The sequence below is a fragment of the Malurus melanocephalus genome, unplaced genomic scaffold (genome assembly GCF_030028575.1).
Source record: "Malurus melanocephalus ecotype Western Australia unplaced genomic scaffold, MMel_1.1 scaffold_71, whole genome shotgun sequence".
Taxonomy (NCBI): Eukaryota; Metazoa; Chordata; class Aves; order Passeriformes; family Maluridae; genus Malurus; species Malurus melanocephalus.
Window position 1 is genome coordinate 2,004,085 of NW_026623303.1, and position 22,476 is coordinate 2,026,560.

Genomic DNA, 22,476 nt, shown 5'->3' on the forward strand with positions numbered 1-22,476 from the left:
CATGTGCTTTGTTCCAGAGTCAGTTTCTGAGAACTCAAGACCTGTCTAAACATCTGTTTCTCAGACAGCTTGATTGAAGGCCAAAAAGAACCCTGGTCACTCAAGGGTGCTTGAAATGAACCTTAATAGCTTCCAGGCCTCAAGAAATCTCTGTGCTGCTGCCAGAGTTATCTGTAAAGGAGGGGGAAGAGCAGGCCTCGACTTTTTTATGTGACTAAATTATCCACCATCTGTAGCAAAGCTGTTGCCACATGGCTGTGTAAGAAAATGGGAGGCCCTTAACTAGGACAAGTTGGTTTGGGAATCACAGAAGAGGTGGGAGAGGCTTAAGGAAGAACATGCAGGCATAATAGTTCCTAAGAAGGTTTATTTTCAATTCTATGCACTTATGAAAATAAAATTAATCGAGCTGTGAGGAAGAGAATGTGAATTGTTTTACAGACTGCACAGATTTATCRCTTTTATTTATATTCTGTTTGTTTAAACTTTGATCAAGTGGTACTTTGGTGGCGTTTGTATAGGTATCAGGTTTAGCTCTTTACTGCTCAGAAATTACAGCTTTCAATGTTTTTAGCAGTTATTTTGCAGATACACAGCCTTTGGTTTTGCTACAGTATTTCTTAAAATTGTAAGAAAATAGGATTATTTTTATTCTATTATGACCAAAATGTGGTTTAAAAATGAACTTTCAGCTGACTTTGTATTCTGTTCTGCTTTTACCCTGCTATCCYCAGGGAAAAGTGTGCATTTTTACGATGTGTCTCACTTGTTGCCTTGAAAAAAGGCCATTATTTTTGGACTCTTTTCCTTCTGCAAAACTGGGAGTTTATTTAGTTTAGTTTTGTTTTATTTTGATAATTTCAAGTCAATTAGTTACCACTAAATATGTACACTTTGTAATTTGTTTGATATGTTACCATTTTGTGGCTCTTCCTCAGCAATTTGCAAAAGTTTTTTTTAAAAACCAAAAAAAACCAAATCCCAGCAACTGTGTTTCTAAAGTCCTGGAATTTAATAATCTCATGCAGAAGAACAGATGAGGGTCTGGCTGGCTGGATTAGAGCTTTACAGGACTTGGTTTCCTGGTGGTCAACAAACTGAACAAGACTCCACGATCAATGTGCGATAAAGGTCAAAAACATTGAGCAGCATTACAGTGTTCCTGAAAGCTCCCAACACACTGCTCTTGGCAAACTGATTTTTTGCTTTACTTAGAGAAGTGGTTTCTTTTCATCAGACACACTTACAAGCTGTCACGGTTCTTTAGTAGTTTGCCAAAATAAAGTTTAAAAAGGAGTATCAGTAATGTTTTTAACCTTTTCTAGAGTGTTTTACAATAGCTGGGTTACAGAACAAATGCAGAGTGTGGATTATTGTTAAGGGCTTTGGATCTCATCTTTGAAACCAAGCTGAAAGTCTGCACGTAGACATCTGATTCCTTATGGCAAGCTTATCAGAACGTAGTGTTGGACATTCAAATTTTAACTTTTTAATTAGATCCTGATCACCAAAACATTGCTTTTGGAAAGCAATATCAGATATGGAAGGAAACTATAGCTGCTGAGAGGCTGGGGAGTCTCCATCCCTGGAGATATCCTAAAGCTGTCTGGACATGGTACTGATCAGCTGATCATCCTGATGGCCCTACTTTAGCTGGAGTTTGGTCCCAATGACCTCCAATGACCTCAGTTAGTTTTTGTGCCATTTGATCATGAATGTGCTTTGCAGGATTTGATCAACTTACTCTCAGATCTGTGGTTACAAATGCATTATAAAATCAATGAAGTTGTGTTACTCAGTGACAAATCATAATTTTGAGTTCTGTAGTTGTAGCTGTAGTTTTTCTGGTTTTGATGTAAATATTTTGCGTGTCCCTTAGAAAAACAGAGTTTTCTATAGCATGGTTAATATTTCTCCACAGTGTCTTAAATTACTAATTTCCAACATTTGCTCAGTGATGTAATACAGAGTTTCATAAAAAGACTGGTGCTGTTGCTTCAGGTGTTCCCCCTTCTAAGTTTTTGTGCATAGCTGTAATAATCATTAATGTTATATCCTCACTTGGGAAATGGCCAGAGGATCCAAGCTGTGACAGATAAAATGGGTTTGATCTCACTTCTCACCGCACCAGGACATGAGAAATATMTCTTTAGGCTTGAGCTCTCTCCTTGTGTGATCCCTCTACCTGTTCTAGGGCTGCCAGGGACCTCAGGAAGATACTTTCTTTCATGGTAAATCTTGACAAAGACAGAAACACTTGCCTTTTGTGAGATCAACAGTGTCTAAACTGTAACTGATTTTAAYTCCTTCTTTAGAAAGCATGGTTACATTGTATCTTTCTTTAGGAGTTGTTGCTGATCTCCCAAACTATYGTTACAGGAAACTTCACATGATACATAAATAATTACAAAGTTCATCTGAAGTGAAGTTGCATTGTTAAATGATAGGGGGTAATATTTTCACAGCATTTCATAGAAATCTAAGASAGAAGTGAAAGTAGAGACAGCACTAGCACTGGAGAAAAATTAGTTTCAAAAGCAACCCAAAACATTAGTATATTTTACTCTTTGTACTTAGCTTTTCCTTTTCTTGAAGCCCGTGTAAGGAAGTAGATAACTCTCCCAAAATCTAATTTTAATTTACCCAAATTGTATAATGGTCAAGAAGYGTGCTGGTAAGTGTTGAATGTTTCAAACACTGATCTTAAAAACATTACTGAAGTTTAGGTAGGATCATACTTACTTCATAGTTAGATAGAGGTTCAGTGAGACGTATTCTTTTTTCTTTCATTTTTAACGAGCTATTTCCTTTCAAAATTGCATTAACTGCAGAAGTCAAGTGTATAACATGAAGMATTTTATTGTCCTTTAAGCTTTGGAACTCATTTAGACACCCAGAAGCAATATCAAGACTTTTCTGTCTTTTAGCTTGTTATTGCTATATTCCTTGTCTTACTGTCCTGAAAATATCTTCTTTCCAAATCAGTGATGAAGAGCGCTACAGATACAGAGACTATGCAGAAAGGGGCTACGACCGCCATAGGACAAGTAGAGAGAAAGAAGACAGACACAGGGACAGGAGACACAGAGAGAAAGAAGAGACTCGACACAAGTCATCTCGAAGGTTTGATTTTCTTTTCTTTTTTTTTTTTTTTTTTTTTAATAGGATACGAAAGACTTGCCCAGTTTAAAAAAAAAGAGTAAACTTTTAAAAGAACCCCAAACAAACAGGAGTTTTGTGGAAAGACTGTAAACACTTAAATGTGCTACTTGGAACAAGTCTGCCATATAAAACGTGAACAGGCAAAAAGCAAYACTCACCCTGGGTAATCTCATACTGAATGATGTATGTGACAGTAAGTATGTGAACAGAAGTTAGGACTWTGGGGAAAGATGGATAAAAATGGTGAGTCAGAAAAAAGGTGGAATGAAGCTGACATTCAGCAGCATGAACAGAAGAAGTAAAGGCATTCTCAGTAAGTAAAATAACCCTCATGGTCACTTAATAGAAAATGTTCTACATGATGCATTTTAAGTTAGAAATAAAAGTTAAGTTTAGAAAATTGGGTCAACAAGAATGTCAAATCATTAAGGAATGCCAATAGGTACATGACATAGTTAAAAGTATTGCTATTAGAATATGGGTTACAAATGTGAAAAATCATTCCATTTTCCCCACAAAAAGTACAGGATGGGTAGGTGTATGTTCCATTCCAGGAAAAATTTGCTCGTGTGCTGACATCCAAATACTCTGAGCTGGAATGGAAGCAGGTGCCAGTTTTCAAATATGAATGCAGAATCTGGTTTTTTTTGGTACTTTCTAATTAAATAGAGCCTGAAGTGTCAAGTGTTTGAGGAATGTTTTCTCTCTATTTAGTAACAGCAGGCGTCGTCATGACAGTGAAGAAGGGGATAGCCACAGAAGGCACAAACATAAGAAGTCCAAAAGAAGCAAAGAAGGAAAAGAAGCCAGTGGTGAACCTGCTCCTGAACAGGAAAACACTGAAGCTGCCCCTGTGGAATAGGCTTGTGTGATTTTTGCCTACTTGCATATATATTAGTGCCAGAAATAGATTACTATAAATCTTGTTATTTTTCTGGGAATTATAATAATTTGCTCTTAATCTTGTTCTGTTAGTTTGAAATCAAAGGTTACTTTGGTTTTTTTTTTTGAAAATAAAAGGATAAATTTTTCATGTTAAGATTCTTGGACTGAATTTGTCTTTTAAGAAACAGTGAAAAAACATCTTACAGCTAGAGGCTTATGCTCTTACAATATAAGTAAGGCTTAAATTCTTTGTATTAAATTGTCTCCTTTTTTCATAAGCCAATGGGAAGGTCATTCTTTTACTGASTTTAGAAACAGTGTGGATTCATTTTATTACATACCAACATCTGGAACACTGTGGGTTTAGCATAGCTTTTGGAGTCATATTTGGAAAGGTCACCCTGTACTACAGGGACAGACAGGAACTGCAGACTCTTCAAAAATCTTGTAATAATGTGAAGCAAAAAAAAAAAATTAGGGAAAGTGGGAAAGGTGCCGATTGTTAGTTGAATGGAACACTGGTGATGGATACACTTGGTAATTATGTCTGGTTTGTGTGGGTGCATAAGGATGAATTAAGCTGGATAATCATCCCTACTGCTTTTCAGTGGCTTAAGAGAGAGTTCATTTTAGTCTTTGTTCTAGGGGAACAGCTGTCCTTAACATGATAAAGATTAACAAACATATCCTCTTCCCACTGCAAGCTTGTGAGATAAAAACAAAACTGTGGAACACAAGTAATTTACAGAGAAAGACAAAGGACTATTTTAAGAGACATATAAGACCATCATCACTTTCAGATTTACTTCATGCAGAACAGTATCAAGTGTGATTGATAATGCAGTCCTAGAAAAATTGTACTGCTATTCAGAAGACTTGATGGCATTAGTAGGGTGCAGTGTACTTCCTTAAAAGTAATATTCTATATAAAAATCCCAGATTTAAGAGTATTAATCAGAACAAACCAGGGAAACGAGGTAATTTGGTTTTGGATGAAAATAATGTCTGTACAAGTACACAGTTACAATTATTTTTAATTATTTTAGAAATGTCATTCACAGTTTTACAGACTAACAAACAGTACTTGAAAGTCTTGAAAATACCAGCTTCATGCTGACCATGAAAAGGTACACATAATCAAAGTGCTATTAGTGTGTTGGATAAAAACCTTCACCTGATTATTGCAACTAGAAAAATTGCAAGAAATATTTCCATAAGTTATTCAAGGTTTTCTTTTTGTAAATCAAAATAAAGTGRGTGAGCAGAAGCTGTTGCTCCTTGAATTTCATTATTATTATAATGCAATAAATAGATAAATAGATATGTATAAAAAAAAAACAACAGAAAACCCTTAAGAACACAGGGAAGGAAAGACTTAAGTCTGTACCTTGGATCACTCTGAAGTGACCTTCTGACAGGTGTCATTGCTTTGCCTAAACTTGACTTTTCTTGACAAGCAGGTTGAAATTTCGCAAACCTTTTCTTTATAAATACATACTTGACCCCCCCAAAAAAGCAAAGACTGATCTTCCTTTTTAATTCTTTTTCCCCATGTTAAGTTACTTGTCATACTCTCCATGAAGACTTGTTTTATAAAAATGTGCCAGGCCAGGACACAATTGTGAGAGTAATTTTTCCTTTTAGTTCTTTGAGCATCCTTGCCAAGCAGGCATGCATCATTCCCGATGTGTTCCTGCCATTGACAGCAAGGAGGATGTCACCACATCTGAAAAAAATAATTGCAAGACAACAATTAAACAAGGTSACTGCTTATCTGAAATGTTTGCAAATGCCAAAGCATGTCCTCAAGCTGCGGGGAAGGGGTAGAAATGAGTATTATGGTTCCTTCTCTGGCTAACTACCATTCATGAATAAGGGAATAAAGCACGTGAAAATACTTCACTTGTTTTGATTTCTTACAATTTTTTTTTAATTAATTAGACATATTTGAAAGAAAACACAACATAGTTCTTTCAGGTGGGAATCATCATCACAGAATCATAAAAGGGCTTCAGTTGAAGTGACTTCAAAGATTCTAGTTCCAATCCCCATGCTCTGGGCAGGGACACCTACTAGACCAGGTTGCTCAAAGCCCCAACAAACCTGCCCTCAAATAAGGAGGAGGCATCCACAAYTTCTCTGGGCAATCTGTTCCAGTGCCTCACCACAATGACATTAAATAATTTCTTTTTAATATCTGGTCTAAACCTACTGTCTTCCAGTTTAAAGCCCCCTTGACCTAGCCCTACGTGCCCTTGTAAACAAGTCCCTTGCCAGCTTTCTTGTAGGCCCTCTTTAGATACTAGAATGATCTGTGTTCTGAACAACTTTACCTTTTAAACCTTGTTAATTAAGTAAGCTTGTGCCATGATTGTGCATTTACTCTCTTCAATTGTATTTGTGTTTGCAGGGGGCCGGGTTTAGGACTGGGTATGTGGGGAATCTCTGTGCTGGCATGCTTTGTACCACCCCAGACTTACCAAATTGACCCATCTTTTAACTTATTCACATACCAGTGGATTTGCTAGGCATCTGAAAACATTCTGCTATGAAGGCAGATCTGGTAAACTTCAGCATATTTAATGTCCTGCTTCCAGATCTCCCAGAGTTAATTCTGTATCAATGAGTCCTTCCCCCCTCCCCATCACTGTTTTAATGAAAACATGCTTTTTTAAAAACCCCCACAAGTTAACTAGAAGAAAAAATTACTTAAATGCTACTTTTTTTAGTTATCATTACCTAATTCTGCCATCATTATATGCTGGTGTTCCCCCAACAATGGATTTGATAAAAAATGGTTTGTTCCCAGTATGTTCTTCATAACCTCCTACGATGCTGAAGCCAAGACTTCCAGATGTATTTCTTCGTAATACAATTTCTTTGCAGCTGTACAAATACCTAAAATAAACCAGTTTAATTAAATGTCTTATAGTTAATGTCTTATAGTGAACCATTAATGATGAATCTGCCTTTTTGTGCACCCTTTTCATGCAGTGTTTTTAAGAGTCAAAATATCACCATAGTTTCACTGTATTAAGGACCTACACTTCTCTTCTGTTTCTGCAGTACTGCTTTCTGCAACCATTTATCCCAAAAGTAAAATTAGGTCATTTCAGTAAGTTTTTTAATTTCAGTAAGTTTTTTTAATTAAGTTTTTTTTTTACAAGGTAGAAATCTATGCAAATGATTTAGTTGGTGTGATAGAGAAAAGTACTTAAAACTGGATTTAATGTTTGTAAATCAAATTCAAAAATCTTATTTCATCTACCAGATACAAGCCTGTATGTGATTTACTATGTCAGAGTGGTCAGGCATTTATTATTGTGGTGCATGTCAAAGTGAAATAATTTTARGGCCAAGGGAATAAATTACAAAAAATGACAGAAGATGCAAAGACAGGCATTGGTGGAATTAGGGATCCTGAGCTTGTTGAGCAATGTGATAAGTCACAGTATGGAAGATGAGAGAAACTTATCCATCTTTCAAGTGCTTTGTAAGTCAGTGCTTTGGAGTACTGAGTCTGCTCTCAAGAAGATAGCTTGTCCTCACTGTAATGATTAACACAAGATTTTATGGTAAGAGAGGTGAAATCTGTTTCTCCCTTCATTTGTCTTTTGAATGCATTTTATGGTATGTACGTTATGCTCACTCAAAGCTTAGGTTCCAAAACTAGGAATAGAGGAAAACAAGACTAGTGTTGTTAGACTCTTAAATGTTGCCTATTATTCTGGGTACATTAATTTCTGTTTCCTTCTTTTAAAAACCAAATTAATTCCATTAGTTACAGAGTGAGTGACAGAAATTTGTGTCCATAGCATTTAATCTACTCATCATTAGTGTTGTACCCAGGAATGACTGAAATTACTGAATGACTGAAAATACATTTGCTACTCCAAATCTTAAAATATAGGCTGACCTACAGTAGGCAACTGTCACAAGCTCTATTCAGAGACTTTAGGTTTCTAAAAAGCACCTGACACTTCCTAGGAGGATAAATAGCCTTTATCTTAAAGACTGATATGTCTAGTGTTTTAAAAATTGTGTTTGTCAAATAGTGGATTTGCTGTCTTTCACAGCAGTAATACTAATTAGTCCCTGAGGACCTACAAATATTCACCTGCTGCCAGGATGGTAGGTATGTAATATTTGCACAAGAATTCGCTGACTACTAATGTAAGAAACAGGTGACATTTGCCTCTCTCCTCAGGAGCCAGGCATTATTACTTTACCATCTGTGGACCTCTTCAATGTGCAAAATCACTTAAACCCTCTATGTTTAATGGTACTTATCAAGGTCATGACCAAGCAATGCCAGGATTCAGCCATTAGCACCATTAATTCAGTGTTGATTTTGGGGCAGGGTCTCTGCTGCCCAATGCTACACTCACTGCCTTAAGGARCACATTCCTGAAGCTGAAAGGTAGACAGCTAAATCCTAATGCCATAGAAAAGTAGCAGACAAGCAGGTAAAGACAGGAGGAGAAAAGGCAGTGAACCCAAACGTGGCTTATGTGCATTCTATACATGCAGTCTATAAGGCATGGTCTCCATCGGTCTAGAAAGCATAAATACATAATTGCTACATGTACAATGAGTTTAAGTAAAATAGCCACCACATAATAACATTAGGGTTCTTCTCTCTACCACAGCAGAGAAAACATGGGAACCCAGGAACAGCAGAGAGAAAACATTTTATCCTAACTCCAAGCCCCTGCGCTGCCTTCTGCATTACCAAAGGGATTGGGTGTAACCTGCAGTGACAATAAAGCAGTGGAGACATGGAAGTCAGGAAAAGAGGTGTTGGTGCAATGCTCAGTCTGTGAAAAGGGGGTTTCCCAAAGTGTTCACAAGTTTGTCTTCTTTGGTCCCCAATATCCAAATTGGTAATTAAATGTTTTAAGTTCTGCAAGCCAATTCTGTTTTGGCCACAACAGTAATGAGTGATCGATTTCCCTGTCTTTTGACCCATGAGTTTACTCTCATGAGCTCTTCCTCTTTTTCTGTCATCCTGCTGTGGGTATTGATGCAAGTCCCACCCATCACAACAGCCATAGCTAGAAACGGACTCTTGACAGAATAAGGAGGTCTAGGATGTGTTCATGCCTGTAACTCGGTGTTTTCTTATCTCCATCCTGTGGGATCTCTAGAGGTATGCATGGCAGCATCATCCATCAGCTGTTTGTCAGTGCTGTCAGGAACATGAAAAGGATGCTGGCAGGCAAAGCTGAGCTGTGTGTAACGAGGTACTGCCTGCTCCAAACAGATCAGTGCCTAAGCAGRGATTTCTGCTCTGCCTAAGCAAAGAGTGGCCCAAAGGGAGTCCATTCATGTAGGTCTGTTTAATCATAAAGACAAGCCAGAACGTACCACAGAGAGAAAATAAAATCATGTAAGGATGCTTAGTATCTTTGAATAGATTATGTTTCTGTGGTAATGAAAGCCCCTGTCTGGGTGTTTTGACCCAGTCAAATGGCCATAACCCACTAAACTGCAACTGGCCTAAGGAAAACCATCTCCTGCCTAGGTAGAGAGCAGCTCACAGTCTTCTACCTGTCTGYAAATACAGACAGGATAAGGAATAATTTATGTGTGAACCTGCCTCAGATACAAGATTTGGGGATATACAGTGTCTAGTCACAGGGTCTTATTCTAAGAAGTACTACCACTGGGCATTAGTTACTGATGCATGAATTTAAAAGTGCCTGCTTTCAAGTAGTTAAATGTACAATTTCTGGCTGATTTTCATGAAGCACAAGTAGCCTTATGCTCTAGGAAAGAAAACCAGCCCAGCTGCAGGAGGACTTCAGCAATAACTCCCTCCTCCTGCCCTATTACAGTACACAARTCGCAGCGGAGTAAGTAATATTTGAGAATTGCTTGCATCAGAGTTCTACAGCCTGGACTGCATTACTTTAGGGGTGTTTCTGTCCTAATTTCATGTTTTATGTCTTGTTCTGCCCCAGGTTTGCAGAATGACTTTGGCTACCTCCTGTCTTTCTCATCTCACTTTGCAGATGAAGGAAAGCACTTGCATGAAGTACTAATGTTTCTAAATGTTATGACAAGATGATCTAAAAAGTATTTTAAGTACTAGCTGAGGGAAGGAAACGTGAGGAGAGCAAAGAAAGGAGAGCAGGAAAACAAGCAAGAGTAGAAGCAGCATCACAGAGCTGGGGAAAAGCTTTTTGCCAGCTGCTCCCTGTTACTTCCTTTGTGTATGCTTCACAACAAAATGTCCCTCGACCAATAAAGGAGATCTGTCTTCCTAAACAACAAACAATTAAATTAGCTACCCTGAAATAAGTCTCCGGGTGAGAATGCTTAAGGTCCTGCATCACTGTTTCCTCCCGCCGYCCAGCCCGCAGCCCCTCCGCTTGCATGCAGGCCAAGTTTTGACAGATGTCAGATGCACATGTGCACGTATTTTATAACCACCACATATTGAATCATACTACAGAAAGAACAGAGGACCTGTTTATGTATTATTAAGCCATACAAAAGTGACAAAAAACAATTCTAAGATTTCACAAGGAGAGGACCGAAATTTAAGCAAGACCCACAAATGTTAAATTAGCAAGATGGCTTTTCAAAGTCTTTCAGCTTCAGTGCAAGAAATCAGATAACTTCTACTGCTACCAACTTCATCCATAAAAATGGTATAATTCCCTAACTCTCAATATGTGTGTCTCTTGTACCCATCTCTATAATGTGCATGCAGTGCCTGGGAAAGGGAAGAGTTCTGTTCTAGTATGGAAAAGCAGGCATTTACAGTAAACTACTTTTAATCACTGTTATTAATGTCAGCCTGTTTTCTGCTTCCTYGGTCATGGACAGAGAGATCTGTAGACATGCTCTAGTATTTAGTTCAACTCAGCACATTTTATGGGAACATTCACAGGATTTTCCTCAATATTTCATGGATTTAGAATACAGAAGGAAAGACTCTCCTGTCCCCTCAGTTTCCTGAACCTGAACATCCCACTCCAAGTCATAAGGTCAAGCTGCCTCTGAACACCCCATCTTGCTTGCTCTGAACAGATACGCAAACTGCACTTACAGGGCTTGTCTAGAGCCACATCTTTCCCTTCTCAAAAGAATTTAAATAATCTGCTATCCAACCTCCTCTTTTTTAAACTGTTCCCGGCCTACCAGTTTCACTGCCTTTTCTATTTGTCTTACATAGTTGTGCCACTCCCTTCCCACCTTCCCAAGTATTTTGCATTATCTTGCATAATCATGATTTTGACATTTCTACTTTTCCATTAGCTGTACCAAACATTCTTAGACTCGCATATCTTGGAGCGATCCCTCTAGCAAATAGTTTTAATTAAAGTAGGATGATTGTTCAACATTTTGCCCCATAACCATGCATCAGGCACTTTTTCCAGGACGGAACTGTCACACATCTATTTAGACAGAGTATAATTTTCTCTAACAGCCTGGAAAACGTCATGAGACTGCTGACAATATCTTGGGATCCAGTGAGATGTGATCCTTGCCAAAAGCAACTGAAAGCCAGATAGAGAAAGGTTAAATGCTCAACCTGGAGCGCARTGAGTTAACGTGATACACATCCTAGAGTGTGAACTCATTGAAGGACTGCCAGATGTCTCATGTGGGCCCTGGARAATCAGAACAATAAGTGGGTGAGCACTCTTGTGCTGGGAAGACTGAAGGGTCTGCTAATACCTAGTGAAAATCCCAAACCTGATCCTCTTGTGCCCCTGTTCAGCCAATCAGCTGCTAATAAGAATACAGTGCATCTTTGTTACTATCACATCTAAAGCACACTGGTCCCTGTCCCAGGCACTAGTGTGATGTTGGGAGCAGGGTCCCTGCTCAGCATACCAATGTCCCCCTGTCTCTTTGAAGAAGGGCCATACTGTGCTCGGTGCACGGTGTCGCAGCTGGGGATAGGCTTACAATGAACTCCTGTCTTCWGCCTTGCTGACATTGGGGCTGACTTTCCTTCAGACCAAAAGGGCTGGAATGCCTGCACACATGCAGCCTTCAGAGGAGGAAGGATAGAGCAAGCTCAGAAACTGTTTCAAAAATGGGAAAATCCATTTTCTTCTCAAACTGAGAAGTAGAACTGAGTGATGTGAACTCTGGGTGCAAGCCTGCAGTACTGTGGAGCTCTGTCCTCTATCTCCCCAGTCATGCTAAGATAGTGGAAACTTCAGGGAGCTATGAGTAGTAGATGACGACCAGGCAGCTCAGGTTTTCTACACAGCCCAATGAAGGTGGCACAGGCAGGGTGCAATGGTTTCAATCCATCTAGAAATGGATGGTGATGGAAGGCAAGACTCAGCACTGCATATTGCAGCATCTATAAGGCCTCTAGTCTGTTGCTGYTTCCTTACTCAGAGCATTACCCATGCTCTTGTGCCATGCTACTAGTCAAGCTCAGGAGTGTAAAAGAAGTTAGCAGGAGTGAGAACCTTCCTGGGCCTKCCTGTCTTCATAGAGACTGGGTGAGGAAAGTTTATCATTGCCTGGGGTAGCAAGTTAAGGGTCATCCATTTACTGCTTTTCTTTCACAAGTAGAAAGACATCGTTGGTCCTCTCCATTGGAGAAGAAACCTTTTGCCTGTGGACAGACACACAGACTGCCTTCTGCTCTTGCAGTGCCTTTAGCACATTATACAGTCAGTAGCATCAGACCAAGCCCCAAAAAACATCTGGCCCTCCCAGCAACCTTGCTGCAAGGAGAATGAGCTCAAAATGGCTCCAGCTAGAAAGAGGAAAATGTGTAATGCAAGAGTTGGAAATGAAGAGGAGCCTTGAAACTGTGCCTAGAGAAAAGCCCACCTCCTCTGCAGATTATCTTTTCATGACCTCCCATAAAAGAGAGACACTGAACTGCTGCCAGAGTTAGGAGTACAGTCAAGAGGAACTTACAAGCTAAATTCTTCACTCCTTAAAACTCAGCATCAGTTTCAACTCTGTGATCCCAGCTTTGCATATTCACAGATTCACAATGTGTCCTCATTTCATACTTTATGGAATCTCGTGGAAGCTGTAGGTATTAGACTGTGCACACGGAGAGCTTAGTGACATGTGATGTGGCTGTTATTATCCTGACTGAAATGACAACACAGCTGCTTCCTGTGTATGACAAATGGACTTCTTTCAGTCGGGGGTGGGGTTAAAAGAGGTGATTTGGAGATACTGGCCAACTGCATGAACTTTGCAACATCTGGGTAAAGTCAAACAATTCAGCTGGATTTGGCTAAAAAGGGCTTTGCAACTTGAGTGTTGCAGGAGGGGTATCTCTGCCTTCTGCAGGGTGGTCGAGCCTAAACTCCAGTTTGGCAAGATCCTATATCCTTGCAAGATTTTCCTTTCACTCCCTAAGTGCCAGGTATGTTTTCAAGATTGAAACAATTCAGTATCCTACCCTCCCTTGCAAGGGGACCTGCGTGTCTATTTTGCCATGTACACTTACCCATTTACAAAAGGGAGGTATTTAAAGTCTAATCAGTGACAGAGCCTGGATTTAATTAAGATGTCAGAGCAATGAATCAAGCCAAAAGAAAGAATTGCCAGAAAACACAAATCTTTCCTCCCACTCCCCCTCAGCAAGAGGTTGCAATCTGTGGACTTACCGTGGCAGCCCCAGCCACATAACCCAGGATGGTGACCACTCGCTGCTCTCAGAGGTGGCCTGTGTGTCCTCAGGGGGTCGCCGCTCCTCCTGGGCTTCGCATGCTCTCATCTCCAGGGCTTTGAGAACCACTGAGGAGTTGGTGTTCTTCAGCAGGGCAACGGCCTCACTGCGGCTGACTCCTGTCAGATCAATCCCGTTCACGTTCAGAAGGATGTCACCTGAGACCAATAAAACRGATGATAAAAACCCTGCAAGTGTTTCCAGGATCCCTTCCCCACCTCCACAAACAAGCGAGCCAAAGCCATGGCCGAGAACTGGCTGCCTGATGAGGCTTTTTGTTAATCCTCTCGTTTAATGTGGATGTRAAGCATATGCTAGTAAACATGCCACAGGCACGAGGGAAGGGTCTAGATTCCTGTACACAGAACCATGGTGTGGCTGGACAGAGGATTTGGTCCTGGTTTCTTTCCACATCACGTCCTGTATCTGGAGCTGAACAAACAGTTAGGCTCCTGCTGTACCTACAAGCTTTGGTATGGGTGCCTCGTACTGGTYCAGGTCTCTGGAGTCCAATTCCAGCTAACAACTTTTTTGCTCAACCTGAGCTTGAAACCCGACAGCTGAAAGATGTTTTTCTCCCAGTTCTATTTAAGCTGAGGACTGCCACTCCAATTGGCTCTTCCTAGTTTGCTTTGTGGAATAAMGTGCTATTATTTTCATATTAATGCCTGTTTGAATGGCCCCAAGCCAAACCATCTTTCTGTATGCCTTATTTATAATGTAGGCACAACGGTTTCAGAGAAAAATGCAAAGTTGACCTCAATCACTCCAGGGAGAACAATAAAGACATCACTAATGTTGTGCAAGCAGGCACAATGCCAAATACTCTGCTACCCTTCACAGTAGGCTCCTGCTCCAAGGCTTTCCTGGGTGCCCTTGGAGCTTGGTCTGGATGCTTCTCCAGGCAGAGATTATCACTGGCAGTCCAGGCACTGGAATGTGAACATCAACCTCTTCTTGTGGTCTGTCCCCAGTGAGAAGGGTAACAGCCTGAGCTGCTCTAAATCAGAGGCCTATGGCGCTGTTATAACATCACATATTCATTTGTTTCTAATTTTATCAAATTAACTAGACTGAATTTTCCATGCTGCCTCATGATGAATACTTTTTGGAAAGTGTATCCCACTGAGAGGCAGTCATTTCACAACAGGAGAAAAGGGGAAACCTGCTGTTTTGCTCCTGTTGTCGTTATCTCACATGGGTTTTGTTGAGCAGACACAAAGGGGAAGTTTCTGCTGGGTGCTGAGACCAAGGCTTGTTGCACCTGGCTGGGTTGTAGCTATCCTGCCCCATTTTTGGGTGTCTTCACTTCCCTCAAATTCAGGATTTCCCTCTCTCTTCTAGGCAGTAACTGGATCAAAGGAAAACATAGCTGAGGAAGGGCAAGTGAGCTGGGTCATTGCTGCATGCAAGTTACTGGGGGACTTCCCTCTTGAAGATGTAACATCCTGAAACCTGAGTGTTTCATCGTTCTTCTGCTGTCCACCTACTCACACAAAACCAACTCATGAAATACGTTCCTCATCGGCTCYAAAGGCTTATTTGTGCAGAAGTAGAGAAACTATTAGCTTTATCACTGTTCCATCAGAAGTCAAATGGAATTAGGAAGCCAAAATTTCCAGACATGATGTTGAGCCACAAGGCACTAATGTGGCTTCATATCTAATGGAATTCTGCTTCTGTATATTTAATTCAAATTCATGAATGCAATGACAAATAAGCACAAAAAAAGACTTAAAAAACACATGAGGGTTGCACAATGAATATATCAGGTGTTAGGAGATAGTGGGACAAGCTAATTTTTATGTGAAAATCTATTTATCCTTTTTCCTAGCAGAATAGTCCCACATCCTACTTCACAGAGATGATTACTGCTGCATATTATACCTTGTCTAGTAGCTGACTTGAGTYTGTCTAATCTGACACATCCCAAAATCTATAGGATTGCTGAAGATGTCAGTGTGAAGCTGTTTCACTATCCCCCAGTTTTCGAAAGAAGACCTTGATTTAAAGCAGGCTTTCAAAATCCCTCCTTTTTACCTGTTTTTATCCTGCTGTCTCTGCTGATAACTCCTCCAGGTTCCACACTTATCACATAGATAGGCAAATCCCATTCCCGGTTAGATGCTCCRCCTGCCACAGTCATTCCCAGCGATTCTGTGTGATCTTTCCGGACAGCCACCACCTTCTCATGACAAGTGACAGTGTGAATGGTGCTCTGTGATGGAGACAATAGCAACAACAAACAGACTTCATGAGCATGGCAACCTCCCCGGCAGCTTTGGCACTTTCTATCAACACAAATATTTATGGAGGGAATACCAAAGCACTTCCCAGCCATCTACCACACTTGGCCTGACAGGTCTCCCTTTGGGGATTAGGCATCTGCAGTCAGAGCTACCATCAMGATAACAGTGCTTTAATAGTTAAAATCAGGCACTGCTCCACCAAAACCAGAGTTGTTTTAGTGCTAAGGCTAATAGAATCAGGTCTTTGAAATGTAAATAAGGAATTTGATTTTAAAAGAAAAATTAAGTTCTTGGTATTAATATCACTAGTGGTCCTTGTRTCTTTGACTATCAGGTTGTGCTTCTTATATTAATGCCTGCAGTCTGGGCATCATCTGAACAGTTAGTGAGACGCAGTCCTCTTGGGTTTAAGGAATGAAACTATTGGGGACATATTAGAAGAGACATACTTCATTTGATCTTCCAGATATCTGTGTTTCTGTGTAAGTTAYGGGAAGAAATACACTTGAAGGATAAGTGTTTCTGTTCAGGAAAAGAGAAGGGCATTAACAGTGAAGAGCCAGCAGTTTTCAGGGTGCTCTCAGTGCTTGTGATTGAAGGGTCACTTTGGGACAGTCATCCCTATATTTCTGCACCTGAATAGGAGAAGTTAAATACACAAAACTGGTCATGCAATAACTAGCATGAGTGAGGGTGAAACAAACGCACAGGTGTCCTCAGGGTGGAGAACCACTGCAATGCAAGCTCCAACAGAACCTATGAAGTCAATACCATGTTTACCATGCCTTCAGTTCTAACAGTGAAATTCAAAAAGTGAATAGAATCTGGACTTAAATGTTAATTGCTTTGCTTTCCTTAAGTATTTCAGAAGMAGTGCTCCTGTCATTAACTCCTGACAATCCCAGCCCCTCTTGCAGGAACAGCATCATCCATTCCAGGCTCATATATAATAGCATGCTTCTAAATACATCTCAAATGTATATTTAAAAAGACCACTTCTCATTCACAAATATGACTTCACATTCATGATATGCAAAAATAATCTATAAAACTCATCTAAAGCCACAATAATCTCCTTAGAAATCCGACATCTCACAAAGACATTTCACCTTGATTCCTGAGCCAGCGGCACAGAAAGTGGAGAAGATGAGTCCATGTCTCCCTAAGTGACAGTGATGGACAAAGGAAGATTACAGCAAGAATTTTTTTTTTATGGGAGTAGGGCAAACCATGCCTTTGATTTGTGTTTTTTTTTTTTTAAGATATGTTTAGTGGAATTAACTCCATGTCAAGATTTCTGCAATGCCACATTAGCCACAAAATATGAGACCTTCTAGCAGCTTAGCAAAGGATTTCTATGGGCTTGAGCTGATGAACAGTGGCTGCCACAGAGCTCCAGTAACAAAAAGGCAAAGAGCTCAGTGGAAAGAGGAATTGTCTCAAGTCTCTGGGAGAAAAACCAAACTAACACAGTTGTTTGGACATCTTAGGCCCAGTCCATGCAGAACACGGGCAGTAATTTGGCTTAGGGCTTGCAAACAAACCAAAAAATTTCTGAAGGTTTAAAACCTTCAGAAAATGCTCTGATCCAGATAAATTTTATGTCCTGATCCAGATATTTTWACCTTACACCTTTGTCTTTAGGGTGTAAATATTTTAAACATAATAGTTCTATCTTTATGCAAATTAAACTTAACGTTTCAACCATGTTTTGCAAAAATGTCCTTTTTCCCTTGGAAAGGATTGGCTTTCTATTGGGAAAAGGCCACTTCCTGAAACATGTGGCATAGGGTAGGGRCACTACTAGTTTTCACAAAATTGCAGTCTGAAATTTTGTAGCAAAACATGAAATTGGTATTCTATTTGTGGCTCTGAGTGACCAAGCAGTTCTATTATTTATGCAGTGGACGTCATGTCTCGGACAACAAAAACATTAGAGCATTAGCTGATTTATCGCTACTTTTGATGAACCAGCATAGAGAGAAAAATTTCAAAGTAGTACTTGGGAACAAATTGTCGTGCTACATTTCAATGAAGAATTATAAAAGTACCAGTATTTGTATGCTCAACCACAAAGGACCAATTTTTCCTTTGAAGCTACTCTTTCCCATGTCATTTGTTACATGGCTGCAGACAGAAAGGATTTGGGGTGACTTGACTGAGACGAAGGCAGTGATGAAAGGAAAGTAAAGCCTTCTTTATAAACACACGTAGAACTTGCTTGGAGGTATAATCGATAGCAAGTAAACCAGTTAAAAGGCAGTGTTTATCAGCAACTGCATTTCAGTGCATTCTCCTCTAAACAATTGTCCTTCTCTGTCATTTTGAAGTGACCTTGGAGGTCAGAAGAAGAAAAACATAACAGTTCATCTCCTCCTCTTTTTATTTTTTTTTYYTTTTYTGTATATTTACTGGAAAATAAATATTTACAGCAGATTATCACAACATCAAAGCAGTGACACGTGTCTCACAGGCAAAAACATGGCTGTGTCTGTTTGGAAAATGTACTTCACCTGAAGTTTAACCTGCTCATATGGCCAGGAAACATCGCCTGCTCCAGCAACATTTTCTTTGCTTTAAGTACTAAGCAATTCATTCCAAAGAAGTAAGAAAACAGTTACAATTAAAAACAAGTGTTATTAAATTACTGGCAAAGCTCCCATCGACTTCAAAGGAATTGAATCTGGCCTGTTTATGCATTACAGCCTGGCTTTGCAACCTCAGCTGCACAAGAAAGTGTTTCKGACATCTCCTCTTTTCTGAATCCCAGGAGCAGCCAGAACAGTTTGGGCTGCGCTTCCCCTATCTCGGCACAGAGGGAAACAGAACCATGAGACCCTGTGCAGGACCAGTATCTTGGCAAACCCTACACCTGGCACMACTGCCACCAGAGAAGGACGTGGTCAGAGGATATCATCCTCCTCTTATCCAGTTGTTTGGCACTGGGCTGAAAGAGAGCTGCCTTCTCACGCCGTACAGATGGATGTTGGCTGTCTTGAGGCCAACAGCTTGGCCCAAAGTGCTCCTGAGCCACCCCTCGAGCCAGACGGCTGCCAGTCTTGATACTCAATAGCCAAGGGCCGAGAGCAGATTTCAGCCCATGTCTATGTACATGATCTACGGTAAGGGCAGTGTCCCTCAAAGAGAGCATTCCTGACTTTCTAATATCTCCTCCTACAGTAAGCTCAGGGGACAAACAACGCCTTAAAATGAACCAGACTTCAAAGCAGCTAGCAATCTTCTATTAATCACCCATAATAAAGCAATTCCACTGATGGCAGTAGGTAGCAGACTCATCAAACCACACACTCATAGGAAGCTCCCCTGACAGTGAGCTCCAGCCAACAAACATTACCTTGGTTTTGGGCAGGAGCATGTGCTGCATTAGGMCACTGTTCAAGCCCTAGGATTGCAAGCATTACTGCTGCACTAATGTCTATTTAAAATAAATAACTTTTAAGTCTTCCAAAGCCAGTTTAAAGATCTTGAATTGCAAATTAAGTTCAGTTAAACCTTCAGCAAAATAGCATGAAAAATTTAAACTGACGCAGTCATGCCCTATAAAAGGGCAACTAACACTCCAGTAATGTTTGTTGCAGACCAAAAGTCTCCAATGCCTGAAGCTCACTGTGTCTACCGGCTGTAGTGATCTGCTGATCTATTGCCAGAGCATTTTTTCTGATAGAAAATCATACACATACTCCACTACATACACACAAAGCTGAAGGGAGGCAGGAAGAGTTCAGAATTTTATTTTTTTGGCTGTAATCTTCTCTGGAAAGCACCCAAATGGTGGCACTGGATAGAAGCCCACAGCAGCACACCCACTCATGTGCTTATGTAGTACTCAYCTCTTGTGGCAAACTGTAAATCCCCCTGAAAGCGGTGGCCTATCCAACAAAAGATGATTCACAGTCCTCACAGCAATTCATCATTAGTCTTTCAAGGACTGTTACAAAGCCAACACTATGCCTTCAATCTCACAGCTATGCAAAATATTGTTGGACTTACTAAGAATTCCCATCTAACACCTCTTGGTACTGGAAGAGAAAATGAGGATGTCAGGCTAGAAGGAGACAAGTCATGTTCCCAAATAATCCCATGTGGTATCAGTTAATCAGATCAACATGGCAGAATTAGCAGGTGCTTGGAGCTTCCCTAGGAAGCATACTGTAGCAACACAAGCTAACTGCTGTCCTACACACGTTTTCCTAAGGAAATAATTCCTTCATTAAAAGGTAATGCCTTGCAGATGCATGATTAGTTGGGCACTACTTGCTACTTGGTAGTCGTTACTGAACAGTGACTCTGCTTTCTGCTTTAACTCCTGCTGATCTAATCCCACCTAATAGGACCTGTGATTGTCACTTTGTGGAAAACTAAAAACAGGTAAATATATACTAGGATCTTTTAACATATAAAACCACTGAACACATAAAACCAGTTTTTAAAGACCTGCAAAAATGGATATATTTTAACATTTGTAAAATCCAGATCTAGACTTGTCTCATGGCTGACAGCTGTGCACMTGGTATTTGGTCCAGAGGTCCCTTTAAGGACACAAGTGGCTATCCATCAAGTAGGATGAATTTAAGCCCTGCCTGTACACCTCCCCAGTGCACCCCTGACACTGGTGGCCAGGGTCAAACTTGCATGGGTTTGCTTACGTAGTGACATTCAGGATCATTAATGTAAATTAGCCAGGCATATGACTTCAAATTTAGTGAAATAAATTCAGTTCCTGAAGGAAATGCTTTGCTCTGTCAAAAATGCAAARAATAACATTGAGTAAAGTCAGAGAATGCATTTTCAAAACCCTAGCTGCATTCCTACTTTAAAACTTCATACGTTTGAGTACCAGCATCTCTCTGCCTTATGCAAATAGTATATTGCAGGTCTAAATGCACAAATCATACGTGTGACCAGGTAAACAGGGGAGCTGGGGGACAGTTTGGTAACTATCTGGGAAAGACAGCTGCTCTGTGCTGTGTCCCTGGGTTGGGCCCAGCCATGCTGCACAATGCCAGCCTTTGCAGACCCCATACCATGCAAGTTCCAGGTGCTGCCAGAGAGCAGAACCAACATTCTTTGGGTCCAAAGMTCCACACAGTCCTCATGCTCACAGCAGCCAGGGAGACCAGAGCTGCCATCTGCTGCCAAACTGCAGACTGGGTCAGGACATGRGGATCTTAACAAATGAACAACAGCCTAGTAATTACCATAATTTTCAAGCAGCTTATGGGAATCTTTCAGGCCATGAAAGATTTTTGTCTGAAGAGTTTGCTACAGACAGAGAAATTTTAGATAAACTTTTTCTTTTTTGTTGGAGCGCATTGTGTTGGTTCACACTGTTGGTCAGCTCTGTGGCCATGACCAGGATGCTGAGTGCATGTCAGCATTTGCCCCATCACTGCCCACTACCTTCTCTTTCTCTCCCCAGCCCAGGCACAGTCAGGGTAGAAACAGTGGATAAACAATGAGCAGCACAGCTTTTGTGTTTAAATTGCCATGYAAAACACATTTTTTCTGGTGACAAAAACCAGAGATAACACCCTGGAAAACACCAGCTGCCCTCCCATTCCCCTGTTCCATGGATGGCACAGAACCCACCCAATTGCCCTCACCTTGCCGGGGTTGTTTCTCTCGGYGGCACAAGGCTGGGAGCTGCCAGCGCTGTAACTCCAGCCCGTCTCCTGCAAGAGGTCAGGAGTCTGCTGCCGGGTCTGCCGCGACACGATGAAGTGAACCTGCTTCTCACTGGCCTGTGGGAGGAGGTACAGCGTGAATCCCCAGTGCAACAAACCCCCACACCTCAGCCCCAGAGTGGTACCACTTAAACATTGTCTGGATTTCCCATTAATGTGCTTGCAATGACATAAAGCAGTAGCATCAGTTCAGGTGAATAAAACCATAAAAAGTTGCTGCCAGCTACTTAATACTTYTCTTGAAAATTTCATGTTAACTCTAAAAAATCCTTTCTACCTGCCCCATATTTGGCTGGAAGCAGTGATCCATCACAGTGAATGCTGATCAGCTCTCACCTACACCTGTGTGYAGCACTGCAAAGCAGCAATTTGCCTACCACGGTAGAGACACAGACAGACAACCAGAGCTGTTACTGCCCAGTGGATGGGAAAGCTGAAAAAGAGGTATGTGCTTATGCCTTCTCTGGTGAAAGCRGGAATAAACAATGTAATTAAGTCCACCTGTATGCAGTGAGCATGACAAATGTAGGGAAGCTTAAAGAAAGGGAGAAAAAGGATTTTATGCTGAGAAATTAAATCCTACTGCAGCAGAGCACAGAGAAAGAGGGTGGGCATAACCAAGCACTCAGAGCAATGGAGTTTAGGATGGAAAGTAACTCAAACTCAAGAAAGAGTAGCTTCGAAAGCAATGAACACAAGATTAAAGAAGTACTTCAAGGCCATTTTGCACAATGCTGTTAAAATATTYGTGTGCCTGAGAGATGCTGCAACACTTCTACTAAGTTAATGTTTGCTCGTTATTTTT

The 22,476-nt window shown here is 40.7% G+C and overlaps 2 protein-coding genes across 13 annotated transcripts in view; one reads left to right on the forward strand and one right to left on the reverse strand.

Annotated features, from left to right (window-relative positions):
• FIP1L1 (factor interacting with PAPOLA and CPSF1) overlaps nt 1-4,135 on the forward strand; it is a 38,521-nt gene extending 34,386 nt beyond the window's left edge. Inside the window, exons 15-16 of one of the 4 annotated variants that reach the window (XM_057366812.1) lie at nt 2,986-3,123; nt 3,877-4,135. In XM_057366812.1, the coding sequence (XP_057222795.1) occupies nt 2,986-3,123; nt 3,877-4,024 (286 nt within the window). In that variant the 3' untranslated portion in view covers nt 4,025-4,135. The remainder of the gene's footprint in view (nt 1-2,985; nt 3,124-3,876) is intronic. The other 3 variants (XM_057366811.1, XM_057366814.1, XM_057366813.1) reach the window with 3 other exon arrangements.
• Nucleotides 4,136-5,064: 929 nt separating this feature from the next.
• Nucleotides 5,065-22,476, reverse strand: part of LNX1 (ligand of numb-protein X 1) — a 148,615-nt gene continuing 131,203 nt past the window's right edge. For all 9 annotated transcript variants that reach the window (XM_057366805.1, XM_057366806.1, XM_057366803.1 and 6 more), the window contains 5 exons: nt 21,591-21,728; nt 15,758-15,935; nt 13,656-13,875; nt 6,787-6,945; nt 5,065-5,773 (listed from right to left, as the gene is read on the reverse strand). In XM_057366805.1, coding sequence (XP_057222788.1) covers nt 5,638-5,773; nt 6,787-6,945; nt 13,656-13,875; nt 15,758-15,935; nt 21,591-21,728 — 831 coding nt within the window. In that variant the 3' untranslated portion in view covers nt 5,065-5,637. The remainder of the gene's footprint in view (nt 5,774-6,786; nt 6,946-13,655; nt 13,876-15,757; nt 15,936-21,590; nt 21,729-22,476) is intronic.